General features: G+C 41.8%; 1 protein-coding gene across 1 annotated transcript in view; it reads right to left on the reverse strand.

Moving 5' to 3' along the window:
• KDSR (3-ketodihydrosphingosine reductase) overlaps window positions 1–25,040 on the reverse strand; it is a 44,903-nt gene that overhangs the window by 12,240 nt on the left and 7,623 nt on the right. The window contains exons 4-7 of the mRNA XM_023647941.2: window positions 20,690–20,755; window positions 20,399–20,494; window positions 8,183–8,374; window positions 2,239–2,322 (exon numbers count right to left, since the gene is read on the reverse strand). Of these exons, the coding sequence (XP_023503709.1) occupies window positions 2,239–2,322; window positions 8,183–8,374; window positions 20,399–20,494; window positions 20,690–20,755 (438 nt within the window). The remainder of the gene's footprint in view (window positions 1–2,238; window positions 2,323–8,182; window positions 8,375–20,398; window positions 20,495–20,689; window positions 20,756–25,040) is intronic.

Here is a 25,040-nt window from a genome sequence, read left to right on the forward strand (position 1 = left end):
AGCAGTAATTTTAAGAGACAGAGCCAAAGAAAAATGAATAGGGAAAAAAGCTTCTAAATCATAAACATCTTTTTGCAAATATACTGGCTATGGAGCCTAAGTGCCAATTTTTATGCTGGGGGGATTCACACCTACCAAGCATCACCATGAAAGAGAAGAAACCCAATCAATGCCAGTTCAAGGGGATACGTTCTGATTGATGCCTTTCTTCTCCACTTTATTCCTGTGCAGAGAGAGGGCCTACTATGCATCAAGGATAAGAGGAGGTTCTTTTGAACCAAGTGCAAAGCTTGCATTCAGCTCAGGATGACTGACAGTCACTGTACGTAATGTAGATATCCAGTAATGATAAGCACTATGGAGAAAAACAAAACCAGGGGAGAGGATGGTGATGTCCCAGGAGTGACATTTGAGATACAGAGGGGCCGGGACATCCTCTCCGAGGTGATGTCTGTACAGAGATGGAAAGAATCAAAGAAGGAAGCCATTCAAACATCCGGAGAGAGAGGACAGTGAGAGCAAAGCCCGCAGGTGGGAACAGGCCAGGCGAGCTCAAGGAACAGACAGGGCTCTGGAGTCACTGAGGCCAAGAAGGGAAGGAAGAGCTGTGGGCAGGTGGCTGAGGTCTAAGCAGTGTGGAACCTAATAAGCCTTAAGCCTTTGGGTTCTATTCAAGGCATGATGGGAGCCCCTAGAGCCACACTCCCCAATACATAAGCCAATACCAACACGCGCTATTTAATTCTAACTTCAAATTAGTTAAAATTAGATAAAACTCAAAATTCAGTGTATCAGTTGCACCAGCCACATTTCAGGTGTTCAACAACAACGTGTGACTACCATATTGGAGAGTGCAGACAGAGAATATTTCCATCATTCTAGAACATTCTATTGGACTGTGCTGCACAAGAGGTTTTTGGTCTTTCGGGGTTGTTTTGTTTTTGTTTTTTGGCTTTTTTTGCACAAGAGGGGTTTGAACAGGTGGGTGACAAGACCTGACTAACGCTTTAAAAGAATCAACTAGCAACTCTACGAAGAACAGACCCAAGGGAGGTAAGAACAGAAGCAGGCAGACCAGTTCCAAGACTATTAGAGCAGTTCAGGCAAAATATCAGTAGCTATCACTACTAGGATGGTAGCGATTTTGCAGGTAAAAAAAAAGGTCCAGTTCAGGATATATTCTAAGAGTGAAGCCAAAAGGATGTGCAGATCAACTGGACGAGTGGTTTGAGAAGACGAATCATGGCCGGCTTCGCAGTTTGCAGCCTGAGCAGCCGGGTCAGTGGTGGGCACCAAGTAATGAGACGAAAAATAATGAGGGGGAATAAGAGGGAATCAAAAGTCCTGTTTGCGAGGGGCTGGCCCCGTGGCCGAGTGGTTAAGTTCGCGCGCTCCGCTGCAGGCGGCCAGTGTTTCGTTGGTTCGAATCCTGGGCGCGGACATGGCACTGCTCATCAAACCACGCTGAGGCAGCGTCCCACATGCCACAACTAGAAGGATCCACAACTAAAATATACAACTATGTACCGGGGGGCTTTGCGGGAAAAAAAAGAAAAAATAAAATCTTTAAAAAAAAAAAAAGTCCTGTTTGCGAAATGTTCAGTCTGAGGTACCCATTAGACTTCCACGTGGAGACAAAGGATTCGGCAACCAGGTCTTTAAGTTTAGGGGACAGACTATTATTTTTAAAAATATCATCTCGTTACTTAAAAATACAGGTCAGGGGCCGGTCCAGGGGCACAGTGGTTGTGTTCACGCGCTCTGCTTTGGCAGCCTGGTGTTCACAGGTTCGGATCCCGAGTCCAGACCTACATACCACTCATCAAGTCATGCTGTGACATCATCCCACATACAAAATAGAGGAAGACTGGCACAGCTGTGAGCTCAAGCAAAAACAGGAAGATTGGCAACAGATATTAGCTCAGGGCCAGTCTTTCTCACACACACACAAAAGTACAGGCTGTACCCTCCATCATAAAGAAAACATCTTATTAACTAAATAAGGTTTTGAAGATTATTAGCAAAAATCGTGGCCTTTGAAAATACGGCTGCATTCTCCAAAATTCCAAATGAAAGTTCCAGAAAGTTCAGAGGCCTCTAGCTAGCACATAAATTGAAAGGTGCTCAATTTTCTGATGGATGAAAACACCTGCGGGCTGAAGGGTGGAAAGACAGAGAATCAGAAGAGGGGTTTGCAACGTTAAATTCTCGACATGGGACTCAGAGAGGAGTACTTACCTTTGTTTTGTTTTCTTCGGCGAACCCAGGGGTGTCTGTGTCTGGCGGGTAGGCAACTGTGACGTAGACGTTATACGGCTTCACCTACATTTTAGAAACAACAGTTGCCCCTTCAGTAAACAACATGCAATTCCGCATCCTCTCTCACCAGCCCACACTGGCTGCCAGACAAACGTCGTAAACACCGTCCTGATTTTCTCCAAAGGTGCCAACACCAACACGGAGATTCTGCAAGAGGAGAACTACCAAGAACTGAGTCAGGAAACTCAGTTCCTGCATGCAGATCACTTAGAAACAAAGCCAAAAAGCTCACCCCAACCTCTCCTCCAGAAAACAGCTGGCCCTAAGGTATGGAGAGCTACCTCCTGAGCTTCTCCCACTCCCCTGACCAGGCAGAGGCCCTGGGGCTGCCCACGAGGAAAGCTTCAGTGCTAAAAGGAGTCTACTTGTTCTCCCCGCCCATAGACACTACGTTCAAGGCAATGGGATAGCTCTGCTCGTCCACCAGTGGACCGCAAATCTGTTCTTTACGGTTACTGCTGAAACTCTCGTACATTGATTTCACCCACAAAACATGTTGAGTACGTTGATTTCACCCACAAAACATGTTGAGATCCTTCAAATCCCTTCCCCTATGTACCTTCTTGTGCCACCTCAGACCCAGGTCTGGAACTGCCCAACCCTTGAGAAGTTTGCTTGCTCAGGAACTCTGTGCAACCAGCCCCTGCCCGTTAGGGAGTCCCTTCCTCCTCCACAGAACCAGCCAAGAGGATTCCGGGGTGGAACCCCCAAGTCAGAGCAGCCAAGCACCTCCCCTGCACAACCTCAATCCTTACTTATAGACAGAAACTCTTTCCCAGCTTCTCTCTACGGCTCCCTCACCCTATCTGGAACTCCAGCGGGCTCCTCTGATGTGTAAAAACTGGTTCTTCGGCTTGTTTACCTCACCTCCAGGCCTCCACACTTAACTTCTCCACTCATAAACACACCCCCAACAATTCCAGAAGATTCCCTTGCTAGTCAGCCAGGACACACCCTTCCCAAAGAGCCTGCCCTGAAGCAGCCCTGCTCCACACTCGTCTTGCTCTGACTCTCAGTGACTCTAACAGTCGTGGTTCACACCATCAAAACCTCTTTGCCATGACCTTTTTTGGCTCTTGGCTCACTGTTTAGCCCCATGAAAACACCTAGGGGAGCTGGAAGTGGACAGGCAGCCGGTGCTAACACAGGCCACTGTGTCTCTTAAGGAGGCTGAAAAGCAACAATACTACTTCCTCATGCAACAGCCTCTGACAGTCTCCCAGCGTCCCTTCTTATCCTGCTGCCCTTTTCCTCCCTGGTTCCCTCTGTGAAGCACAGTTCTGAAGGCTGTGGGAGGAGCTGTAAGGGTCGGGAGAAGCATGCGGGCAGAGGATGCTGCTCCACCAGCCTGGAGAGTGCAACAGCAAAGGGCAACGTCTCTGTTGGTTCGGTTCCAGTGCGTGAGAGAGCTCATTCACTCAGCACTGACAGGGCGTGCAGCTTCAAGGCCCAGCTATGCTCGGAAATAGCTCTGGATTTGAGCCAGGCAGTGAGGTCGATGAGCAAGCAATTTCTCTTCCACTTGTTTTTGAGATAGTGACTTTAAAAGCTGTCTCCCACGGCCTAGCCCTCTGTTGTGCACAGACAGGAGAAAAACATCACCCAAAAAGCCAGTCGGTGGTAATTAGACAGCCCATCAAAAGCCTGAAGCTGACTGCTCAGACGTGCTTGCTTCTGTGCTGCTCCTCTGGCCCTCTCCCCCGCAGTAAGGAAGGACTGTGGTATGTAAGTTAATGTAAGTCAGTATTTCAAAGGAGTGTTCCGCAAACTCAAGGTTGTGGATGAGCTTCCAAATGGTTAAACAGCTTCAGAACAGCTTTCTCCTGGGGTGGAAGCACAGACTGTTGGGAGAAACCAGTCCAATCCTGTTCTGGGTGCTGGTATCCTCTCTACAATCATGGAGCCAAATGATTCTCTCAACCTGTGCTTGTATACCTCCAGTGGTTAGAAACCTAACCATTTTATTTATTCATCCAACGAATACTTAGTGAATTACTACCATGTGCCAGTATTGTTCTAAGAATGAAGCATATAGATGTGAACAAAACAGAATCCCTGCCCTCATGGAGCTTACAGCCTCCTGAAACTCTTGGTCAAAGGATTTGCTAAAATCTAAATACACTAAACTATAACTATGCCTTCCTTCAATCCCATAACCCCAGCAGAAATGGAATGAAGTTATTTTGGCCTCACTTGTTCTTGCTAAGACAGTGCTGATGCCCAGAGATCACCACTTTTTCTATGGATTTATAAGCCAGGACTTCACTGACTGATTCCCCTGCTTCCCTAACCACGGTCTGCTTCTCTTCGTCCCTGTTGATTGACCACTCTCTGTCCTCCGGCTCTGCCCCACCCCCATCCTATTTTCATTTTCTCCCTTCTGCCTGGACTCAGTCTCAATCAGAAAGACAACCACTTGATCAAGAACTGATTTACAGTCATGTGTCGCTTAACAACCAGGATACACTCTGAGAAATGCGTTGTTAGCTGATTTCATCATTGTACAAACTTCATGGAGTGTACTTAAGGGGAACAAAATATGCCACCCCAAAATGTATCTCTTTAACATAAAGATTATCTTAGGCTGATTAAAGACACAAAAGACTCAGAAAGTTTTCTTTTACCTGCCCCTTAAGTGCCTAAAAGAACTCAGATAAAAAAAACCTGTCTCAGGAAGCAAGCTATCACCTTAGGATAAGATGAACTATGTGGGAGGGAGAAACTAGAAAACCCTGTTCGTTGGCTCCCCTCTGTGTTCTTCTGTTTCTGTGTGTCCAAACAAACACTTGTTTTCCAAACTTTTGCTCCTTGTCACCTACCTGTGAATTACCTGCCTTCCCTTTGAAGTCCCTAACTCTCCCCACCCCCAATATTTTCTTTTGTCTTCAGCTGAGGATGGTATTTAAGGTGGTGGCTTTGGCCATTTTGGAGAGTAACCTGGTCTTCCTGGGTTTCTCCCACGTATACATGTTACTAAACTTTTGCTTGTTTTTTCTCCTGTTAATCTGTCTCATGTCAATTTAATTTTTAGACCAGCCAGAAGAACTTAGAAGAGTAGAAGAAAATTTCTTCCTCCCCTACAGTATTTACACAAACCTACTATACACCTAGGCTCTATGGTACTATCTTATGGCACCACTGTCATGTACTCGGGCTGTTGTCGTCTGAAATGTCATTATGCATTGCATGACTGTGTTATCAAAATAATTCCACCTAAAATGTGTTGTTCCTAATTCTATCCAAACAAAGATGCGGGGGCTGGAGAGAGGATCAGAGTTGTTGAGATGAAGCTCCAGAATTTCAGATTCAGCTTACTTTTAGACCATGGTGGGAAAAGACGGAGTTAGAGGGTGGAGCGTGATCAGGACAAGAGAAGTAGAAAGGGAGACACCTAGCTCTCTTTTACTTGGTCTCTGTTACCACATCTTTGGCTGTAACCGACCTCAGAAGTCTGCTTGCCAAAAAGATTTACTTTTAAAATCTTTAAATGATGTATTTGTGCCTAAAGAACTGAGCAAAAAAAAAAAAAAAAGGAAAAAAAATGCAACAAAGCATTCTTTCAAAATTATTCACTGTACATAAAACGCCTCTAGGGTCCTACTTTAGTTTGGGGATGAAGCGGGGTGGACAGGAAGACTTAAGAGTTAATTAGATCAAAAAGGATTATCAAAAGCGCTTAGAGCCTGAGCAATTCTATAAGGTCTGTTGCATTCACAGAAAACACAACCACCTTGGCAAAACAGACTGAATTAATTATCCAGTTTCAAAAACACACCACAAGTTTGTAGTGAAATGATTGTTTTGATGCAAGTTCTACTAAGAACAAACTAGATTTTGATTATTGAATTTATTTCCTCCAAAACCTATTTTTCATGGTAGATGTTCACTTTATTTTTTGTTTACATGAGGACATTTTCAATGAAGTCCAAATGTGGATAGAAGTCACGCAGACTGGCAAGTCCAGGCCAGCTTCTTGCAGTGTGAGAATCACACTTGTCACAAGGATGCTTCAGGGACTCTGTCTGTACCAGCAAGTCATGTTCTTTTCCTTCTTCTTTATTAACATCTCTGTTCTACCTGAAGTGAAACCAGGCCACCCAGCGTGTACACTTTGCCCTAAATTAGTGAATCCTGAAGTAGCTCTGAAAGACGAGACTTAGCAAAAAAAAAACCCTAATGAGCAGATTTTTCATTACATAAAAACACCCCTTCACCTACTAAGGCCAAAGCGAAGAGCTGAGGCAACTAGCCGGGCAAATCAGGCAGCTTCTGACCGGAATTACAGATGCACCTTGTGCTGCAGAAGAGAGGCCGACAGGGAGCCAAAAGGCCTGGGCTTGGTTACAATTTCTGTCCCAAAGTAATAACGTGGCTTTCAGGAACTCAGTGAACTTACTGAACATTCAGTTTTCTTATCTACAAAATGGCATAACAACATCTGCCTCACATATTTCAAAAAACTGTTATAAAAATAAAATGGTTATTCACAAAGGGATTTTCCAAAGTAAAAATTGCAAAAGAAATACCGATATTCTGGTTTGAAATTTCACAGCCGTATGTGCCCTACTAGCTAAATATATTATAACGACCTATTATTGATTAAGAGTATGAAACAAGTTGATGAAAATGAAATTTGCGGCTGGTTCCTTCGGGTTGAGAATGGCACAGTCTATCAGTCCCTAAGTGGCCCGTTGGGATTGTGTCACTAACCAGGTAACTCACCTGTACTGCAATGCTCGACCAAGATCTAGGCAGCATGGCACTGTCACACACCATGGAGGGCTCTTCTGGGGATTTTCTAAAGCAGGGGTCAGCAAACTATGGCCTGTAGCACAAATCTGGCCCTCCACTTGTTTTTACAAATAAAGTTTTATTGGAACACAACCATACCCATTCCTTTATGTATCGCACATGGCTGCCTTCCTGCTATTACAGGAGACTTGAGGAGTTACGACAGACACCATCTAGTCCTCAAAGGATAAAATATTTACTATCTGGCCCTTTACAGAAAAAATTCTGCCAATCTCTGATGTAAATAATTAAATAGGATCCCCAAATCACACTTTTACTATAAGCAGGTTGGCCACAATGAATTCTCTTCTAGGTTTTTAACATCATGATGTAGTGTTGTATTTCAGTATATATTACAACAGAAAGAATTTTACCTTGCCTTTTTCAGTATGTGATTTTGGGTAGATATGCGTGATGCTAAGCATCCCCATGTGACAACAATGCAGAAGTCTACTTCACAAGGCTGAGTAAGGTTGTCACATCAGGACAAGCACGTATTGTGATGCTCATCCTAACCACACCCTTCTTCCACAAAATGTTCTATTAACTGTGAAAATAAAAAGCATTCACTTTCATCAATACTTCTTTAAGATATTAAAAAATATGTATTAGGAGAGCCAATTTTTTTAGTCAAACCCTCTCAGCGCACAGATAAGGAAACTGAGACCAAGTTAAACGATTTGGCTAAAAACTGAGAGCTAGACAGTCGCTATTTAAGTTTTTCCCTCAAACACATGCTAATTTTATTATTCAGTCATAAAGGCCAGATTTTTTTGTTAAACAAATATCTCTACAAAATAAAATATCTGGTTAACCTCACACAGCATTAGACCAACAATACTATGAAGATAGTAGTAGTACTTTGTGTGTTAAATTAAGCAAGCAAAAACCTCACAACCATTTTGCCTCTAAAGGTAAACTGCAAATTTCAGGGGTTGAGCCAATTCTCTTTCACTGACGTCAGATCTCTAAATCTAATTTAATACCAGAACACATGTAAAGAAGCTATAACCTAAAGAGGAACATGCACTGCTGAACTGAGAGGAAGAAATAAAAACAATACAGCATTCACCTCCATCTGCAAAGCTTCAGCCAGTCCCCTGATGGCGAACTTGGACGAAGAGTAGGCCGTGAAACCGAACAACCCCAGCTGGCCCGCCTGGGAGGACACAAAGACAATCCTGCCCACACGGCGCTCCTTCATGGTGGTGATCACCGCTCGGCTGGGGTACACGCTGCCCAGGTAGTTGACGCTCATGAGTCTCTGCAGGGAACAAAGAGGCCGCGAGGGGTGAGCAAGGTCAAAGCCCCAAAGCTATGCTCCACGGGAATCCTGTCTGCTCCCCAGACCTGAGTTCTTCAATGGATGCCCAGTGACTAGGAGTCACTGGATCTGTTGAATGAATGAATGATTCAATGATCTTGAAAATGAGCCACGATGCTCAGGATCTACCCTTTGAAGCCTGTTTCAATCTAGTCTCGCATTCTCACAATGACAGCAGTTGTGTCTTTGCTGAAAACTTGTCAAAGTTAGTTTTTTCCTTATAAAAAGTACACTTCATATTGTGGGTAATACTTTCTGAGAGGCAGCGTTAGGAAAGAGTTTCCAAATATTTCCAGTCCTTTTGGTCTCAGCTACAGACAGATTTACACGGAGACTAGGGCAGTGGTTAACAGCACGGATGGTGGTTTGAAGCCTTGGCTCTACCATTTACTACCTATTTGATGATGAACAAGAAAGTCAGACGCTCTGCCCATTCCCTCAGAGAAAACAGGGCTAATATTGTACTGTCTCATCGGGCTGCTGCAGGCACTGGGGAGGGCACACAGATAAGTGCCAGGGCAGCCCCAACCCACAGTAAGGACTCAATAAATGTTATGACTTATTACATTATGACGGGTAAGAGCTTACAAAGGTACCAGTATATTTTCCCCTCATCCTGGGAACTCAAAAACCTTACATTTTAACTTGAAAATCTAAGAAAACTTGCATTAAAATATTTCTATATTAAAAGTCTTATAAAAATATTAGCTCTATTACCATGTAAAACCAAACACTTCACTGGGGAACTCTGAGTCAGTCATGAAATGGTAACTCAATAGAATGTTACATAACTTTTAGAAATGAAGACCAGAAACATCAGAAGCTACAGGGGGAAATAGTTATGCTACAAATTTAAAAAAAGCAGAGAGCAAACTATATTTGCACTGTGACTGTAACTATTTCAAACGTTAAATAAAAGTACACGTGCACAAAAACAAAGGAAATAGAGAAAATTGTGACTGTGTTATGATTCCATTTTTCCCCAAAATGCCTTTTAACATCATTATATTATTTTGATGATAAAAATGCTCTAAAAAAAGTATTTGAAAAAAGATATCATACTGAACCCATATGTTTACCTCAGCTTCCTTCAGAGACCCCACTGAATCTCAGCAAAGAGATTTCCTCTGGCAACAATCCACAAGGACAAAGAAAATAGGAAAGAAAATAACAGCAAAAACATTTTGGAAGTTGAAGAACAGAATGATAAGTGATAACTAACATAGCTGAAAGCTGAATGCTAAGCAAGGAGCAGAGAGGCTAAAAAGCAGAATTGCACCACAGAACCCCCCAAAAACTCAAGCAGCACCAAGCACTGCCGGGGGCAGGAGGGTGGGAATAGGGCTGAAAGAGAGGAGTATTGACCAAGAGTCTATTTAAAAACAGTCAGACAAATCTACAATTATAATCAGAGATTACAGTCCCCTTCTTTCAATAGTTGATAGAACAAGTGGACACAAAATCAGTAAGGATAAAGAAGACTTGAACAATGTTATCAGCCAACGGACCTAATCAACACTGAAAAAACACTCCACTCCAAAGAGAAGAATGCACCTTCTTCTCAAGTGCACATAGAACAGCGACAAGACAGACCATAAACTGGGCCACAAAACAAGTCTCAATAAATTTAAAAGGATTCGAGTCACATAAAGTATGTTGGCTGACAACAATGGAATTAAATTGGAAATCAATGAGAGAAAGATTTCTGGAAAATCCCCCAAATATTTGGAAACTAAATAATACACTATCTATTCTAAATAACCCAAGGGTCAAAGCAGACATGAAAAGGGAAATGATAAGATATTTTTAACTGAATGAATGTAAAAACACAACATATCAAAATTAGTGGAATGCTGTTAAAGCAGTACTAAGGTGGAAATCTGTAGCACTAACATCTGTATTAGAAAAGGAAAAAGGCCTCAAATTGATGACCTTAGCTTTGACCCAAACAAACTATAAAAAGAAGAGCAAAATACCAGAAAAGTAAGCAGAAGAAAGGAAACAATAAAAATAAGAGAAGAAATAAACGAAATAGAAAACAGAAAAACAATAGAAAAATCATGAAACCAAAAGCTGGTTATTGAGAAGATCAATAAAACTGATAAGCTTCTAGTTATACTGATCAGGAAAGAAAGAGGATGCAAATTATCAATATCAAGAACAAGCGAGGTGACATCACTACAGACTCTATGAATATTAAAATGAGAAAAAGGGAATATGATGAATAACTTTGTGCCAATAAATTCAATGACTGAGATAAAATAGAGAAATTCCTTGAAAGACACAAGCTACCAAAGGTCACTCAAATAGAAACAGATGAGAGGATATGGATGTAGCCCTAGTTCTATTACAGAAATTAAATTAAGGTTAGGAACTGTCCCATAAAGAAAATCTCAGGCTTCACTAGTGAATTCTACAAAAGATGGAAGAATAATACTAACTCTACACAAATTCTTCCAGAAAACTGAAGAGGGAATACTCCCCTACTCATGCTATGAAGCCAGCATTACCCTTAGATGAAAACCAGAAAATAACATTAAAAGAAAAGAAAATGACAACTAATATGCCTCAAGAACACAGAGAGGATAACAGATCATAACCAAGTAGAGTTAATCCCAGGAATGCAAGGTTGGTTTAACGTTTGGAAATCAATCAATATAATTCACATATTAACGAAATAAAAAAGAACTCTATGATCATCCCAGTAGACGCAGAAAAAGCATCTGACAAAATTCACATTCATTCCTTATAAAAACTCTCGACAAACTGGGAATAGCAGGGAACTTTCTCAACTTGATAAAGGGCATCTACCAAAAAGACAAAAAAGCAAAACTACAGCTAACATCACACTTTATGGTAAAAGACTGAATGCTTTCTCCTAAAGATCAGGAACAAGACAAGAATGTCTGCTCTCACTCGTTCTATTCAACACTGTCCTGGAAGTTCCAGTCAGCAAAATAAGGGAATCCAGATGGGAATGAAAGAAGTAAAACTGTTGCAGATGACATGATCTTGGCTGTAGAAAATCCACTGAGCACTAGAATTAATAATTGAGTTTAGCCACATTGCAAGATCAATACACAAAAATCAATTGTATTTCTCTGTATTATCAGTGAACACTCAGAAATTGAAATGAAAAAATACCATTACACTAGCATCAAAAACATGAAATACTGGAGTGAGGTCAGCATCATGGCAGAGTGAACTTGCCTGGGACTCTCTCCCCTCCAACAACCAACCAAAAGGGACATCTATACTCCAACAGAGGACATCCTAACACAACACAAAAATGTTGGAGAGACACATAGCCACATGACGGAGGGCAGGGAGGCTGGAGCCCCTCCCCCAACCCAGGAGCTGGAACATGGTAAGAGAGAACTTCACACTCTCCCAGAAAGACTGTGATGTGCAGCTGCAGAAGGATCCATGAGGGAAGGAATGGGGGAGGAGACGTGTGTTCAGGAAAACATTAAGGACCACCAAGGACCCTTGCAGCCTAGAGGTAAGCCCTCTAATGGAGGGAAAGCTTTCCTGGGGGTGACCTCATCAAGCCAACACCCCAGGAGACCAGAGAGTGACAGCGAGAAAGCCCGGAGAGCACGCAGGAGAAAGCGCCCCTCCCCTCACCCGCCTCAAGCTGCTCCAGCACCTGGGATCTGGGCTGAAGGCGGAGGGCTCAGACTATGCGGCTCTCGAACACCACCCAGTGGTTACAGGTGGTAACTGCAACCAAATAATAGAATGCAAAAAACCTGACCCACCTCCTCTAACAACGTGAGACACTAGATCAAATCTCCAGACCAGAGAGAAAACAACAAGTGCCCAGAATTCAGTCTAACCACAAACTCACAACACAAGATGGAATAAGATATGAGAAAAACAACTTAGGAGGGGAGGAGAAAAGGGACTGAATTGGTTTAGACTAAGGAAATAAGACGCCATCAGAAAATGAACTATCTTATACACAAGATTCTGAATACAAACCTCATGATAACCACTACACAAAAAAGCAGAACAGAGACATAAAGAATAAATAAGGAGAAAACAGAGAAACATATCATAAAAACTACATAATTCAAGGGGTAGACCAAAACACACAAGACGAGAAACAAAGGAAATGCAGGAAAACCAGAAAATGAGTGATATAATGACAGCATTAAGCTCTCACACATCAATAATCACCATAAATGTAAATGGATTGAATTCTCCAATAAAAAGACACAGAATGGCGAGATGGATTACAGAATAAGACCCAATAATATGCTGCCTCCAGGAAACACATCTCAGCTCCAATGTCAAACACAGGCTCAGAGTGAAGGGGTGGAAGACAATACTCCAAGCTAATGGCAAACAAAAGAAAGCAGGTGTTGCAATACTTATATCAGACAAACTAGATTTCAAGATAAGACAGGTAAAAAGAGACAAAGAGGGGCAGTGTATAATGCTCAAAGGGACATTGCATCAAGAAGAAATAACACTTATAAACATCTATGCACCCAACACAGGAGCACCAAAGTTCATAAAGCAACTATTAACAAACCTAAAGGAAGATATCAATAATAACACAATAATAGTAGGGGAACTCAACACTCCACTCACATCAATGGAGAGATCATCCAGACAGAAAATCAACAAGGAAATCTTGGAATTAAATGAAAAGCTAGACCAGTTGGACTCAATAGACATATATAGAACACTCCATCCAAAAACAGCAGAATACACATTCTTCTCAAGTGCACATGGAACATTCTCAAGGATAGACCATATGTTGGGAAACAAGGCAAGCCTCTATAAATTGAAGAAAATAGAAATAATAACAATCATCTTTTCCAATCATAATGCTATAAAGCTAGAAATTAATTACAAGTAAAAAGCTCAGAAAGGGACAAAGATGTGGAAACTAAACAACATGCTATTGAACAAGCAATGGATCATTAAAGAAATTAAAGGAGAAATCAAAAAATATCTGGAGACAAATGAAAATGATAACATACCATATCGACTCATATGGGATGCAGCAAAAGCCATATTAAGAGGGAAATTCATCACAATACAGGCACAGCTTAACAAACAAGAAAAATCCCAAATAAGCAATCTCAAATTACACCTTACTGAATTAGAAAAAGAATAAACAAAGCCCAAAGTCAGCAGAAGGAGAGAAATAATAAAAATCAGAGCAGAAATAAATGCTATTGAAACAAAAAAAGGCAGTAGAAAGGACCAATGAAACAAAGAACTGGTTCTTTGAGAAGATAAATAAAATTGACAAATTCCTAGCCAGACTTACAAAGAAAAGAAGAGAGAAAGCTCAGATAATCAAAATTAGAAATGAAAGAGGAGAAATAGTAACAGACACCACAGAAATAAACAGATTATAAGAGAATAGTACAAAAAACTACATGAAAACAAAATGAATAATCTAGAGGAAATGGATAAATTCTTAGACTCTTACAACCTCCCAAAGCTGAATCAAGAAGAAACAGACAATCTGAACAGACATATCACAAGGAAAGAGATTGAAACAGCAATCAAAAGCATCCCAAAGAATAAAAGCCTAGGACCAGATGGCTTCCCTGGGGAATTCTACCAAACTTTCAGAGAGGATTTAATACCTATCCTTCTCAAGCTATTCCAAAAAATTAGGGAAGATGGAACACTTCCTAACACATTCTACAAGGCCAACATCACTCTGATACCAAAGCCTGACGAAAACAACACAAAAAAGGAAAACTATAGGCCAATATCGCTGATGAACACAGATGCAAAAATCCTCAACAAAATTTTGGCAACCCGAATTCAGCAATACATCAAAAGGATCATACATCATGATCAGGTGGGATTCATACCAGGGACACAGGGATGGTTCAACATCCGTAAATCAATCAACGTGATTCACCACATTAACAAATTGAGGAATAAAAACCACATGATCATCTCAATAGATTCACAGAAAGCATTTGACAAGATCCAACAGCATTTATGATAAAAACTCTTAACAACATGGGGATAGAAGGAAACTACCTCAACATAATAAAGGCCATATACGACAAACCCATAGCGAACATCATACTCAATGGACAAAAACTGAACACCATCCCCCTGAGAACAGGAACAAGACAAGGATGCCCTCTATCACTACCCCTATTCAACATGGTACTGGAGGTTTTGGCCAGAGCAATTAGGCAAGAGAAAGGAATAAAAGGAATCCAAATAGGGAGTAAAGAAGTGAAATTCTTGCTGTTTGCAGATGACATGATCTTATATAGAGAAAACCCCAAAGAAGCCATCAGAAAACTAATAGAAATAATTAACAACTACAGTAAAGTTGCAGGGTACAAAATCAACTTACAAAAATCAGTTGCTTTTCTATACTCCAATAATGAAATTACAGAAAGAGAACTCAAGAATACAATTCCATTTATAATCGCAACTAAAAGAATAAAGTACCTAGGAACAAATTTAACTAAGGAGGTGAAGGATTTATACAATGAAAACTATACGACATTCCTAAAGAAATTGATAATGACATAAAGAGATGGAACGAGATTCCACGCACATGGACTGGAAGAATAAACACAGTTAAAATGTCCACACTACCCAAAGCAATCTACAGATTCAGTGTAATCCCAATCAGAATCCCAATGACATTCTTCATGGAAATAGAACAAAGAATCCCAAAAGTCACTTGGGGCAACCAAAGACCCTGAATTGCTAAGGCAATCCTGAGAAAAAAGAACAAAGCTGGAGGTATCACAGTCCCTGACTTTAGAATGTACTACAAAGCCATAGTGATCAAAATGGCATGGTACTGGTACAGAAACAGGCACACAGATCAATGGGACAGAACTGAAAGCCTAGAAATAAAACCACACATCTACAGACAGAGGTGTAGACAAAGGTGCCAAGAACATACAACGGAGAAAAAATAGTCTCTTCAATAAATAGTGTTGGGAAAACTGGACAGCCACACACAAAAGAATGATGGTAGATCATTATCTCACGCCATAGACAAAAATAAACTCAAAATGGATCAAAGACTTGAAGATAAGTACTGAAAGCATAAAACTCCTTGAAGATAATACAGGTAGTACACTCTGTGACATCAAACTAAAAAGAATCCTTTCAAATTTACCATGTCTTCTTAGACAAGGGAAACAAAAGAAAAAATAAACACGTGGGACTTCATCAGACTAAAGAGCCTCTGCAAGGCAAAAGAAACTAGAATCAAAACAAAGAGACAACCCACCAATTTGGAGAAAATACTTGCAAATCATATAGCTGACAAGGGGTTAATCTCCATAATAAATAAGGAACTCACACAACTGAACAACAAAAAAACAAACAACTCAATCAAAATATGGGCAGAGGATATGAACATTTCTCCAAAGAAGATATACAGATGGCCAATAAACACATGAAAAGATGCTCATCATCACTGATCATCAGGGAAATGCAAATCAAAACTACACTGAGATACCACCTCACACCTGTTAAAATGGCTATAATCACTAAGACAAGAAATAACAAATGCTGGAGAGGATGTGGAGAAAAGGGAACCCTCACACACTGCTGGTGGGAATGCAAACTGGTGCAGCCACTATGGAAAACAGTATGGAGATTCCTCAAAAAACTAAAAATAGAACTACCATATGACCCAGTTATCCCACTACTGGGTATCTGCCCAAACAACTTGAAATCAACAATCCAAAGTAACATATGTACCCCTATGTTCATAGCAGCACTATTCACAATAGCCAAGACATGGAAACAATGCAAGTGCCCACCGACTGATGACTGGATAAAGAAGATGTGGTATATATATACAATGGAATACTACTCAGCCATAAAAAAAAGACAAATTCATCCCATTTGCAACAACACGGAAGGACCTGGAGGGTATTATGCTAAGCGAAATAAGCCAGACTGAGAAAGACAAACACCAGATGATTTCACTCATATGTGGAATATAAACAAACACATGGACAAAGAAAACAGTTCAGGGGCCGGCCGGTGGCACAGCAGTTAAGTGTGCACATTCTGCTTTGGTGGCCAGGGGTTCGCCGGTTTGGATTTCAGGTGTGGACATGGCACTGCTTGGCAAGCCATGCTGTGGTAGGGATCCCACATATAAGATAGAGGAAGATGGGCACAGATGTTAGCTCAGGGCCAGTCTTCCTCAGCAAAAAGAGGAGGATTGGCAGCAGATGTCAGCTCAGGCCTAATCTTCCTCAAAAAAAAAAGAAAAGAAAACAGTTCAGTGGTTACTAGAGGAAGAGGGTGGGGGGTTGGGCACAGGGCGTGAAGGGGAGCACTTACATGGTGACAGTTAAGAAATATGTACAACTGAAATCTCACATTGACGTAAACTATTATGAACTCAGTTAAAGTAAAAAAAAATAAAATATAAAAAAAATTGATGAAAAAAATATATATGAAACACTGAAAACCACTGTGCAAGACCCACAGACTGCAAAGTACAAAACGTTGCTCAGAGAAATGAAAGAAAACCTAAATAAACGGAGATAGATACTATGTTCACGGGTTAGAAGACAATATTGTTACGATGTCAGTTCTCCCCAAAGCCGTCTAGAGTCAATGTGATCCCAATCAAACATTAAAAATAACTCTCACTAATATCCACAAGCAGATAAAACAAGATACAGCTCCAAGAAGCCAGAAAGAAACCCATTAAAAAGGAAAATGAAGAGAAGGATGTTGGAGCTCCCCGGGACCACCTGCAGTTTCGGTGGTTCACCAGGAGCCCTCCCATGAGTCCGCACATAGTTGTATCATGACAAAGATTTATGACAGTGAAAGGACACAAAGAAAATCAGCAAGAGCAAAAGATACCCAGGTCAACGTCCAGAGGAAACGGGGTAGAAGTTTCCATGAGTCCTCTCCCCGTGATGTCACAGAGGACGTGCTTAAACTCCCCAGCAATGAGTTGTGATAACACACACAAAGTATTGTGTTCAGGCAAGGTATGTGCATGCGAACCTCAATAAAATTAAAACTAAAAACACCCAATCAAACACAAAAAGTAACTGAGATTGAATTCATTTTAAATAAAAAGCAACCCGTCTTCAGAAAATGCATCAAATGTGGTAACATGTGTCCTAACAGGGCTCATCAACAATAAGCCCATTCCTGGACTTGACTAGAACAATGCAAGTGACCGACACTGAGAAGAGAGAGAGCAAAGAGGCAAATAATGGCCTTGGAAGGTGATCCTCCCCAGAGTCTGGTGGCCTCCTCCCTCCATCCAGGGCAGCCAGGGGAAGAGGGGCCCTTCCATAGAGGGTCACAAACAGATAGTGTGAGCCCACAACAAATAATTCCTGGAATGAGGCCTTGTCACTGGAATAGAGGCAGCAGGTTTGGGGTTAACGGTTCTGTTTTTAGAAGGCCAGTTCTCACTGGGACTGTGATTAGGCCGCTTCCAAAATCTCCTATCCCCTCCCTCCCCTGTTCCCATTTCTGCCCCCTGCCCCACGGTTACCCATGACTGCACCTCCCCCTCACTTCCCAACATCACCATCTCTTGCCTTGACTATCCCAACAGCTCCTAACAGTCTCCCTGACCCAGCAGGCAGAAAGAGCCTTTAAAAATAGAACTGCAGAGCATGTTACTCCCTAGCCTAGCTTAAACCCCTTCAAAGCTTTTGGACTAAAATCTAAACTGCTCATGGTGACCTTCAAGGCCCCAGCAGATCTGGCCGATGCCCCACTCTGCCATCGCTCGGGAAGCTCCCACCACACAGGCCTCCGAGTCTGTTCCTTGAGTTTGCCAAGCTCTTCCCACCTCGGGGCCCTTGCACTACTGGCTCTTCCACCTGGGGTCTCTTCCTTGGTGTCCTTGCACCCATCCTTCAGGTCTCAGACCCCTGAGGCTGCACCTCCTTCCACACTACCTCACAGAGTCCCCCTGCCCCACTTCCCCTCTGTCACAGCTCCCTGTGTTTCTACCCGACAGCACTTCATCCAGTCTGAAATCACACTGCCAATCGGCCTGCTCCTGCATGGAGCAAGACTTTATTTTCTTGCTCATCATGGCACCCCCAGGACCCAGAACAACACTCGTCTCACTAGAAGCTTTCTCGAGTATTTGTGGGTTGAATGAATAAATGAGGAAAGACATTAGCATTTACTATGCAGCTACCATGGGCTGAGCATTATGCATACATCATGATGCTGAACCCTCATAGCTCCGGGAGCTGCATATCAGTTTACAGAGATTGAAGCTGCGGTCGGAAGAAAAGCTGAGGCCAGAAGCAGAAAGAGTTAGCCTGAGATCACATAGCTGGTAAACGGTTAGACTTGAAACCTTCAGAGCTAAGATTTAAAACTGGTTTAGTCTGATGCCAAAGTCCACCTTTTTCTCTACTGTACCCTGCAGCTGGGAAGAGAGCAACAAACAGTCTATGTGGTGGGCACGGGTGTGGAAAGGATGCTGGCAGTGATGGAAAAGAAAGAAGTTCTGACTGTCTTTTTTCAAATGAAAGAAAGAAAAAGAGAGAGAAGGAAGGAAGGAAATAGCGTGAATGGGAGAATGAAGGTTGAGAGTAAAGCAAGTTTTTAAAAAAGATTACAACTGTGCATTTTTTATATTTCAACATGCTTCACATTCTCTATGTAACTTTGACTTCTTCCTTTGTCTCACCTGCTTCGCATCTCCTTGTCATTGATACCTACACACATTTACCTGGTGTTATACGCTTAGTTTCTTCTATTCCTGCTCACAAATCCACAAAACATTCCCTCAGTTCTCCTTGTCCTTGCATCAGACACAACTGTAAACAAGCCCTACGCCCTCTGCCTGCTAACAGACACGGCCACTTCCCAAGGTGCTAGCTTTGCTGCTGTGCATTTATTTACAACAACCATGCAACTACTCATACCTCCATCCTCTCTTTGCTCTTCACTTTCAGTCAAGGTGAGTCTGCTGATTCTCCCTCCATATCAGCTTTCACACACACTCTCTCTCTCACACACACACACACCCCCCACTCCTCTTTTGCTGGCCACCTCCAATGTCTTTCACCTCATCATTTCATGCCTAGATGGCTAGTACAACTATTTCCCCCAACTGATTCTTTACACAGCTGTTGAAATAATCTTCAAAATCTCCCTCTCATTTCTTACAGATAAAGGTACACAGGTCAAGACAACTCTCTTTTATGCCTAGTTGATCGAGGAGGCTTAAGACACTCGAGTCCCAGGTAAGGCACCACCCTGCTTGTACCTACATCTGGACTCCCCCAACATGACTTTAAATCCCACAGTCTACCAGAAGCAAGACATCTAAACTACTGCTCTAGCAGAGGTCTTTTCTATGAAAGGGGAATGCAATCTAATCTTGCAGAGGAGAACATTCAAAACCCATTACGACAATGAAGGCTCAACAGACCATTAAGAAAAAGACGGTTGATGCAATGCCAACTTACAAAATGTTTTGCACTTAAGAAAGATTTCACATCTGATGTCCATTTCTTTAGGGCTGAAACAAATTACTAAGAGAGGTTCCATGGCAAACTTGTTTAAAAATATAAACATAAACATGAGGCCTTATCTTTTTATCTTGACTTGAGAACTCTAAAGACCCTGGTCTTCAACTTTTTTGGGTTTTCATTGTTAAGAATGCTGACACTTGACATGAAAATCCAGCATCTCTTGGCTTACAAAGAGCCCTCTTGAAGATATTACCTCAGTGGATTGTCATAGGAACCTGTGTCAGACCGGAGGTTTCATTCCCATTTTACAGCTGGAGAAACCATGGTTCTTGTCTAAACTCTTAAGGTTGGATGGCCACTGGGACCAAAACCTTGTCCAGCCTTCCTCTAGTCTTCTAAAGCTTCCATTAAAGCCGAGTGCATTTCATCTATTTCATTTGTAAAACCTCTACCCACGGCCTTGTTCTACTTTTAGTAGATGGGCTACCCCAATAAGGAAAAAATTCTCACTTACTTCAAAAGTACTAACTTCAAGATCTTCAAATTTTCCTGAAAGGGACATTCCTGCACAGTTTACAAGCATGTCCACGGGGCCCAGTTTCTCCTGTGCCTGAAAAAGTTTATTAGAACAGGCATTAAGAAAGACAAAAGAAGAATCACTTAATAGCAAATGAAAGCCAATAAATACCATCTATGAAACGATTAAACCTAGAGGGGAGATTCACCAATTCTAAGCTACACACCCAAAACGGAAAGAACCAATTGCAAGGCAAGTGAATTAAGTCCAATTAGCCCAACCTCTTACTTGTTTTATGACATTCTCTACTTGGCTGTAGTCTTGAGACACGTCGACAGATATACAAAGTACCACCTGTTAGAGAGAGAAAAGTACGATCAAAGCTACGCTGGTGTCTGAAACTATTTTTAAAGGATTTTTTTTTAAAAGGCAATTCTTTCCAGTAGATAAGGAGCCCAATTTTGGATGTACAGATGGCAGTGTTTGAAATCTGTTGACAATGCAATTAGTAGAGCCTAATTTTCTTGGCAGTTTTCACAGAAAACTCTTTCGAGAAAACTCAAAAGAATGTTTTAAGAAATGCTGGTCAAAGGGTACCGCCTTTCAGGTATAAGATGAACAAGTTCTGAGGATTTAACGCGCAGGATGGTGACTGTTGTTATTAACACTGTATTGTATGCTTGAAATTTGCTAAGGGAGTAGATTTTAAGCACTCTCACCACACATACAAGAAAATGATAGCTATGGGAGGTGATCTGATTTACAATTTGATGGTGGTAATCATTCCACAGCGTAAACATATTAAATCATTACGTTGAACACCTTAAATATCTATAATTTTTATTTGTTACTTATTCCTCAATAAAGCTGGAAATAGAAAAAAGATGCATAAAAAGGCTCCTCTTGAAATGCCACTAATCTAGAGTGACAGAAAGCAGGTGAGAGATCACCCACAGCCAGGACTGGAGGGAGGAATGGAGCACAAGGGGCAGAGGGAAACTCCGGGGGATGGAAATGGTCAGTATCCGCATGGTGGTGGGCTCACACGTGTCTACGGCTGTCAAAAGCCATTGAACTGTACTCTTCAAATGCGGTGGTTTACTGTACGTAAGTTATATCTCGAGTTGTTAAAAAGAATACATAAATTACATAACATAAATTGGACATAAATTATATCTCAAGTTGTTAATATTGTGAGTTGTTAAAAGAATAAAAATAAATCTAATAACTGTTTACAAAATACTCCCTGTGGAGCAGCATCAGAGCCATGACTGCCCTATTGGGATCCTGCATCAGCAGGTGGAACAGAGATAAGCCAACAACACCCACTCCCAGAGCCACCTGAGCTCAGGCCCCTGCTTGGAGGCTAAACCAGGCGACATTATCTTACAAGGCCAAGGGTCCATCAGGGCCTGTGGGAACTGAGCTGGGAATCAAGTCACATTTGGTTCACTCTGAGGTTTGCTTAAGATCCCTGACTCTGGTTGACTGACCACTCACAGATTCTCTAGACAAGGGGTCACCAAGCTGAGCCCCAGAGTCCACCAAGTACAAACTCAGCCATGCACAGGGGCTTGCAGCACAGAGGGATGGAGGCAAGGGCTCAGCCTGTGCTTTCCATGGAAAACAATTCTGAAGGGAGGGAGGGAGGGAGGGAGGAAAGGAGGAAGGGAGGAAGATAGGGAGATAGGGAGGGAGGGAGGGAGGGAGATAGGGAGGGAGGGAGGGAGGGAGGCAGGGAGAGAGGAAGAAGGGAAGGGAAGAAGGGAAGGAGGGAAGAAGGGAGGGAGGGAGGAAGGAAAGGAGGAAAGAAGGGAGGGAGGGAGGGAGGGAAGAAGGGAGGGGGGGTGAGGGAGGGAGGGAGGGAGAAAAGGGGAAAAAGCACATATTTTGGTGCTTACTTTGATAGAAACTTATGAAATAGAAGTTAACACAATAGGGACAAATAATGAGTTATTGTATTAATTTTCCTCTTAAGGTAATGCTTTCAAAGCAGAGCTTAGGCCTCTGACATAGGAATGTTCCATGTTCCACTGGGGGTCACTGAGAGAAGTAGAAAGGTATTCTCGATTTCTCAAGTCTTTCCATGAATTCTTCCCTGTTGTGTCTGGCTGCCGAGCTGAGGGGCAGACAGAACGTGCGTGTACAGGAGGGCACACACCCACATCAACAACACGCAGCCAAAGGAAGCTGCGAGTCCAGGGCAGCGTGGTGTGGGGGAACGAACAGGCCTGGCCCCTGGGAAGCTTTGTTCCAGGCCTGTCCCTTCATTAACTAGCTGAGCAGCACCTGAGAAGCTGCAGCGACCTCATGTGTACAATAAGGGTGTCAGAAGCTAGTGATGACTGAGACCTCATCCAGCTCGAAGAAGCTACCATGTGAAAAACGAAGCTGAAACACTGGAGGCCAAAGGGTTGAATAAAAAGAGACCTACTGCCTTAGCATTTCTTCCATCAGGCCGGAAGTTGCACTTCATGCAAGAAGGAACCCCATCCAAACGACCTAAATTCCTGAGGAAGGGAAACAGCCCTCTTCACAATCATAACTGGGAGCATTCCAGAGCAGAGGGGTAGATTTTACCCCAAATCATCACGAAGGAAGTATTTTTTTAAAAAGAGAGTAGGAATCACAGGATTCATTTTTTAACATGCCTGTTTGTACAATGTTAGATCATTCACCATGAATAAAATCTACACCACAGATAAGTGAAACTTCAAAAAAAAAGTTAACAAATTAGTACCAAGAAAAAAAGCGCCCACAGGGGAATGCTCATGCTAAGTGGTTGAGCAACAAGCCCATTCTAGGCTCAGCGCAGGATGGAGCTCCTTCCTGCCAGCCCCTGCCCTGAGCATCTTCCTTTCCCTTCAACTCTCCACACGACCGAAAGTCTTTCTGATGGATGAAGACGGGGCAGCAGTAAAGATGAAGAAGTCCAGAGCCGAGAGACGGTGCTGGCAGCAGGCAAGACGGGCCCTCAGCCATGAGCATTCCAGCTCACGGTTTTAGATGAGACTTCCTTCTCTGCCAGAAGTTACATGAATGTGCAAAAGAAAAATGGGGACATTTGATGAGCCGGAAGCTTTCCAATGTTTGTGGGCTTTAGGGAAAGAGGTACAGGGAGAGGCCACGGTACTACAGAAAAACTCACATATGTGCACAAGGAGATGTGGACGAGGATTTCTACCTGCAGCCTAGCATGCAATAGTAAAAAAAAAAAAAAGCAAACAGCCCAACAACAGGGAACTGATTAAATAAACGTTGGTGTACTCAATGCTATGCTGCAACAAATGAGGCAGATTTATTTTTATTGATATGGAAAGATCTCTAACATATCCTGGAGAAAAAAACAGGCAACTAAAGCTATAATGAAATACTACTTAAAACCCAGGAAAAAAGCAAAAATTAGAAAGGCTGCCAATACCAAGTGTTGACAAGGATGTGGGGCAACAGGAGCCACCAACCACTACTGGGGGAGTGTAACCACTGTGGTGAAGTTGAAGATACACGTACAGTCAACTCAGCAATTCCATTTTGAGGTATATTCCATGTTGCCCATGTGCACAAAGAGACACAGGAAAAAACTTTAGTAACAGCAGGAAACAAAATAAACTAACAAAAAACAGGAAACCATCTAAATATCCACCAGAAGAACTAATGAACAAAGGGTAGTCTACACATACAAGAGAATACTATATAGTAGTAAAAAATAAATGAACTATTACTTCCTGCAGCAACATAGAGGAATTTTAAAAATAGTATCAAGTAAAGAAATCAAGTTGCACAAGCCTATGTAGGAATGACGTGGTATAAATCTAAAGTGGATTAGTGATGGCCTCAGGCTAGGAAGGGGTTGGGAGGGAATCAGAGTGACTGCTAATGGGTATGGACTGCCTTGATGGGATGATGAAAATGTTCCAAAATTAATTCTGCTGATAATTGTGCAACTCTGTGGATATACGAAAAACCACTGTACATTTTAAATTGGTGAATTAAATCTCAACAAAGCTGCCAAAAAAAAATGATGCCATAAAGTTCAAAAAGAAGCATAAGTAAACAACATACTATTTAGGATCATATGCACTTATGGTCAAATTATAAAGAAAAGCCAAGGAAGATTAACAGAAAAGTCAGGTTGTGGGTTGCCCCTAGGAAGGAGACAAGAGGATGATGCTGATGTGGGCCCACGGACGGGGGTCAGGGGCCCTGGGAAATTCATTTCTTAAGCTAGGTGATGAGTGTGTGGTTATTAATTTGTTACTATGTTTTATACTGAAATATATTATATATATATATATATATATATATATATACACACACATATAATTTTTTAACCCCAAAATTTCATAACCAAAATAAATTTTTAAATGCCCCTTGCCCATTGTGTTTATATAAAGTTCATTTAAATAAATAATTGAAATGAAATCATTTTCTAGTACAACATTGTGTTATGATCATTTGTGTGTGAATGAGTATGAGAGTCCATACACTTTTTTTTCTAACAACCTGAATTTCTAGACAATTCAAAAGTTTTAAAAAATTTTTAGACTTTTTAAAAACTGTCTACGTAATGTACACCATGATGACTACAGTGAACACTGCTGTATGGTATATATGAAAGTTGTTAAGAGAGTAAATCCTA

This window comes from Equus caballus, chromosome 8, assembly GCF_041296265.1.
Source record: "Equus caballus isolate H_3958 breed thoroughbred chromosome 8, TB-T2T, whole genome shotgun sequence".
Lineage (NCBI taxonomy): Eukaryota > Metazoa > Chordata > Mammalia > Perissodactyla > Equidae > Equus > Equus caballus.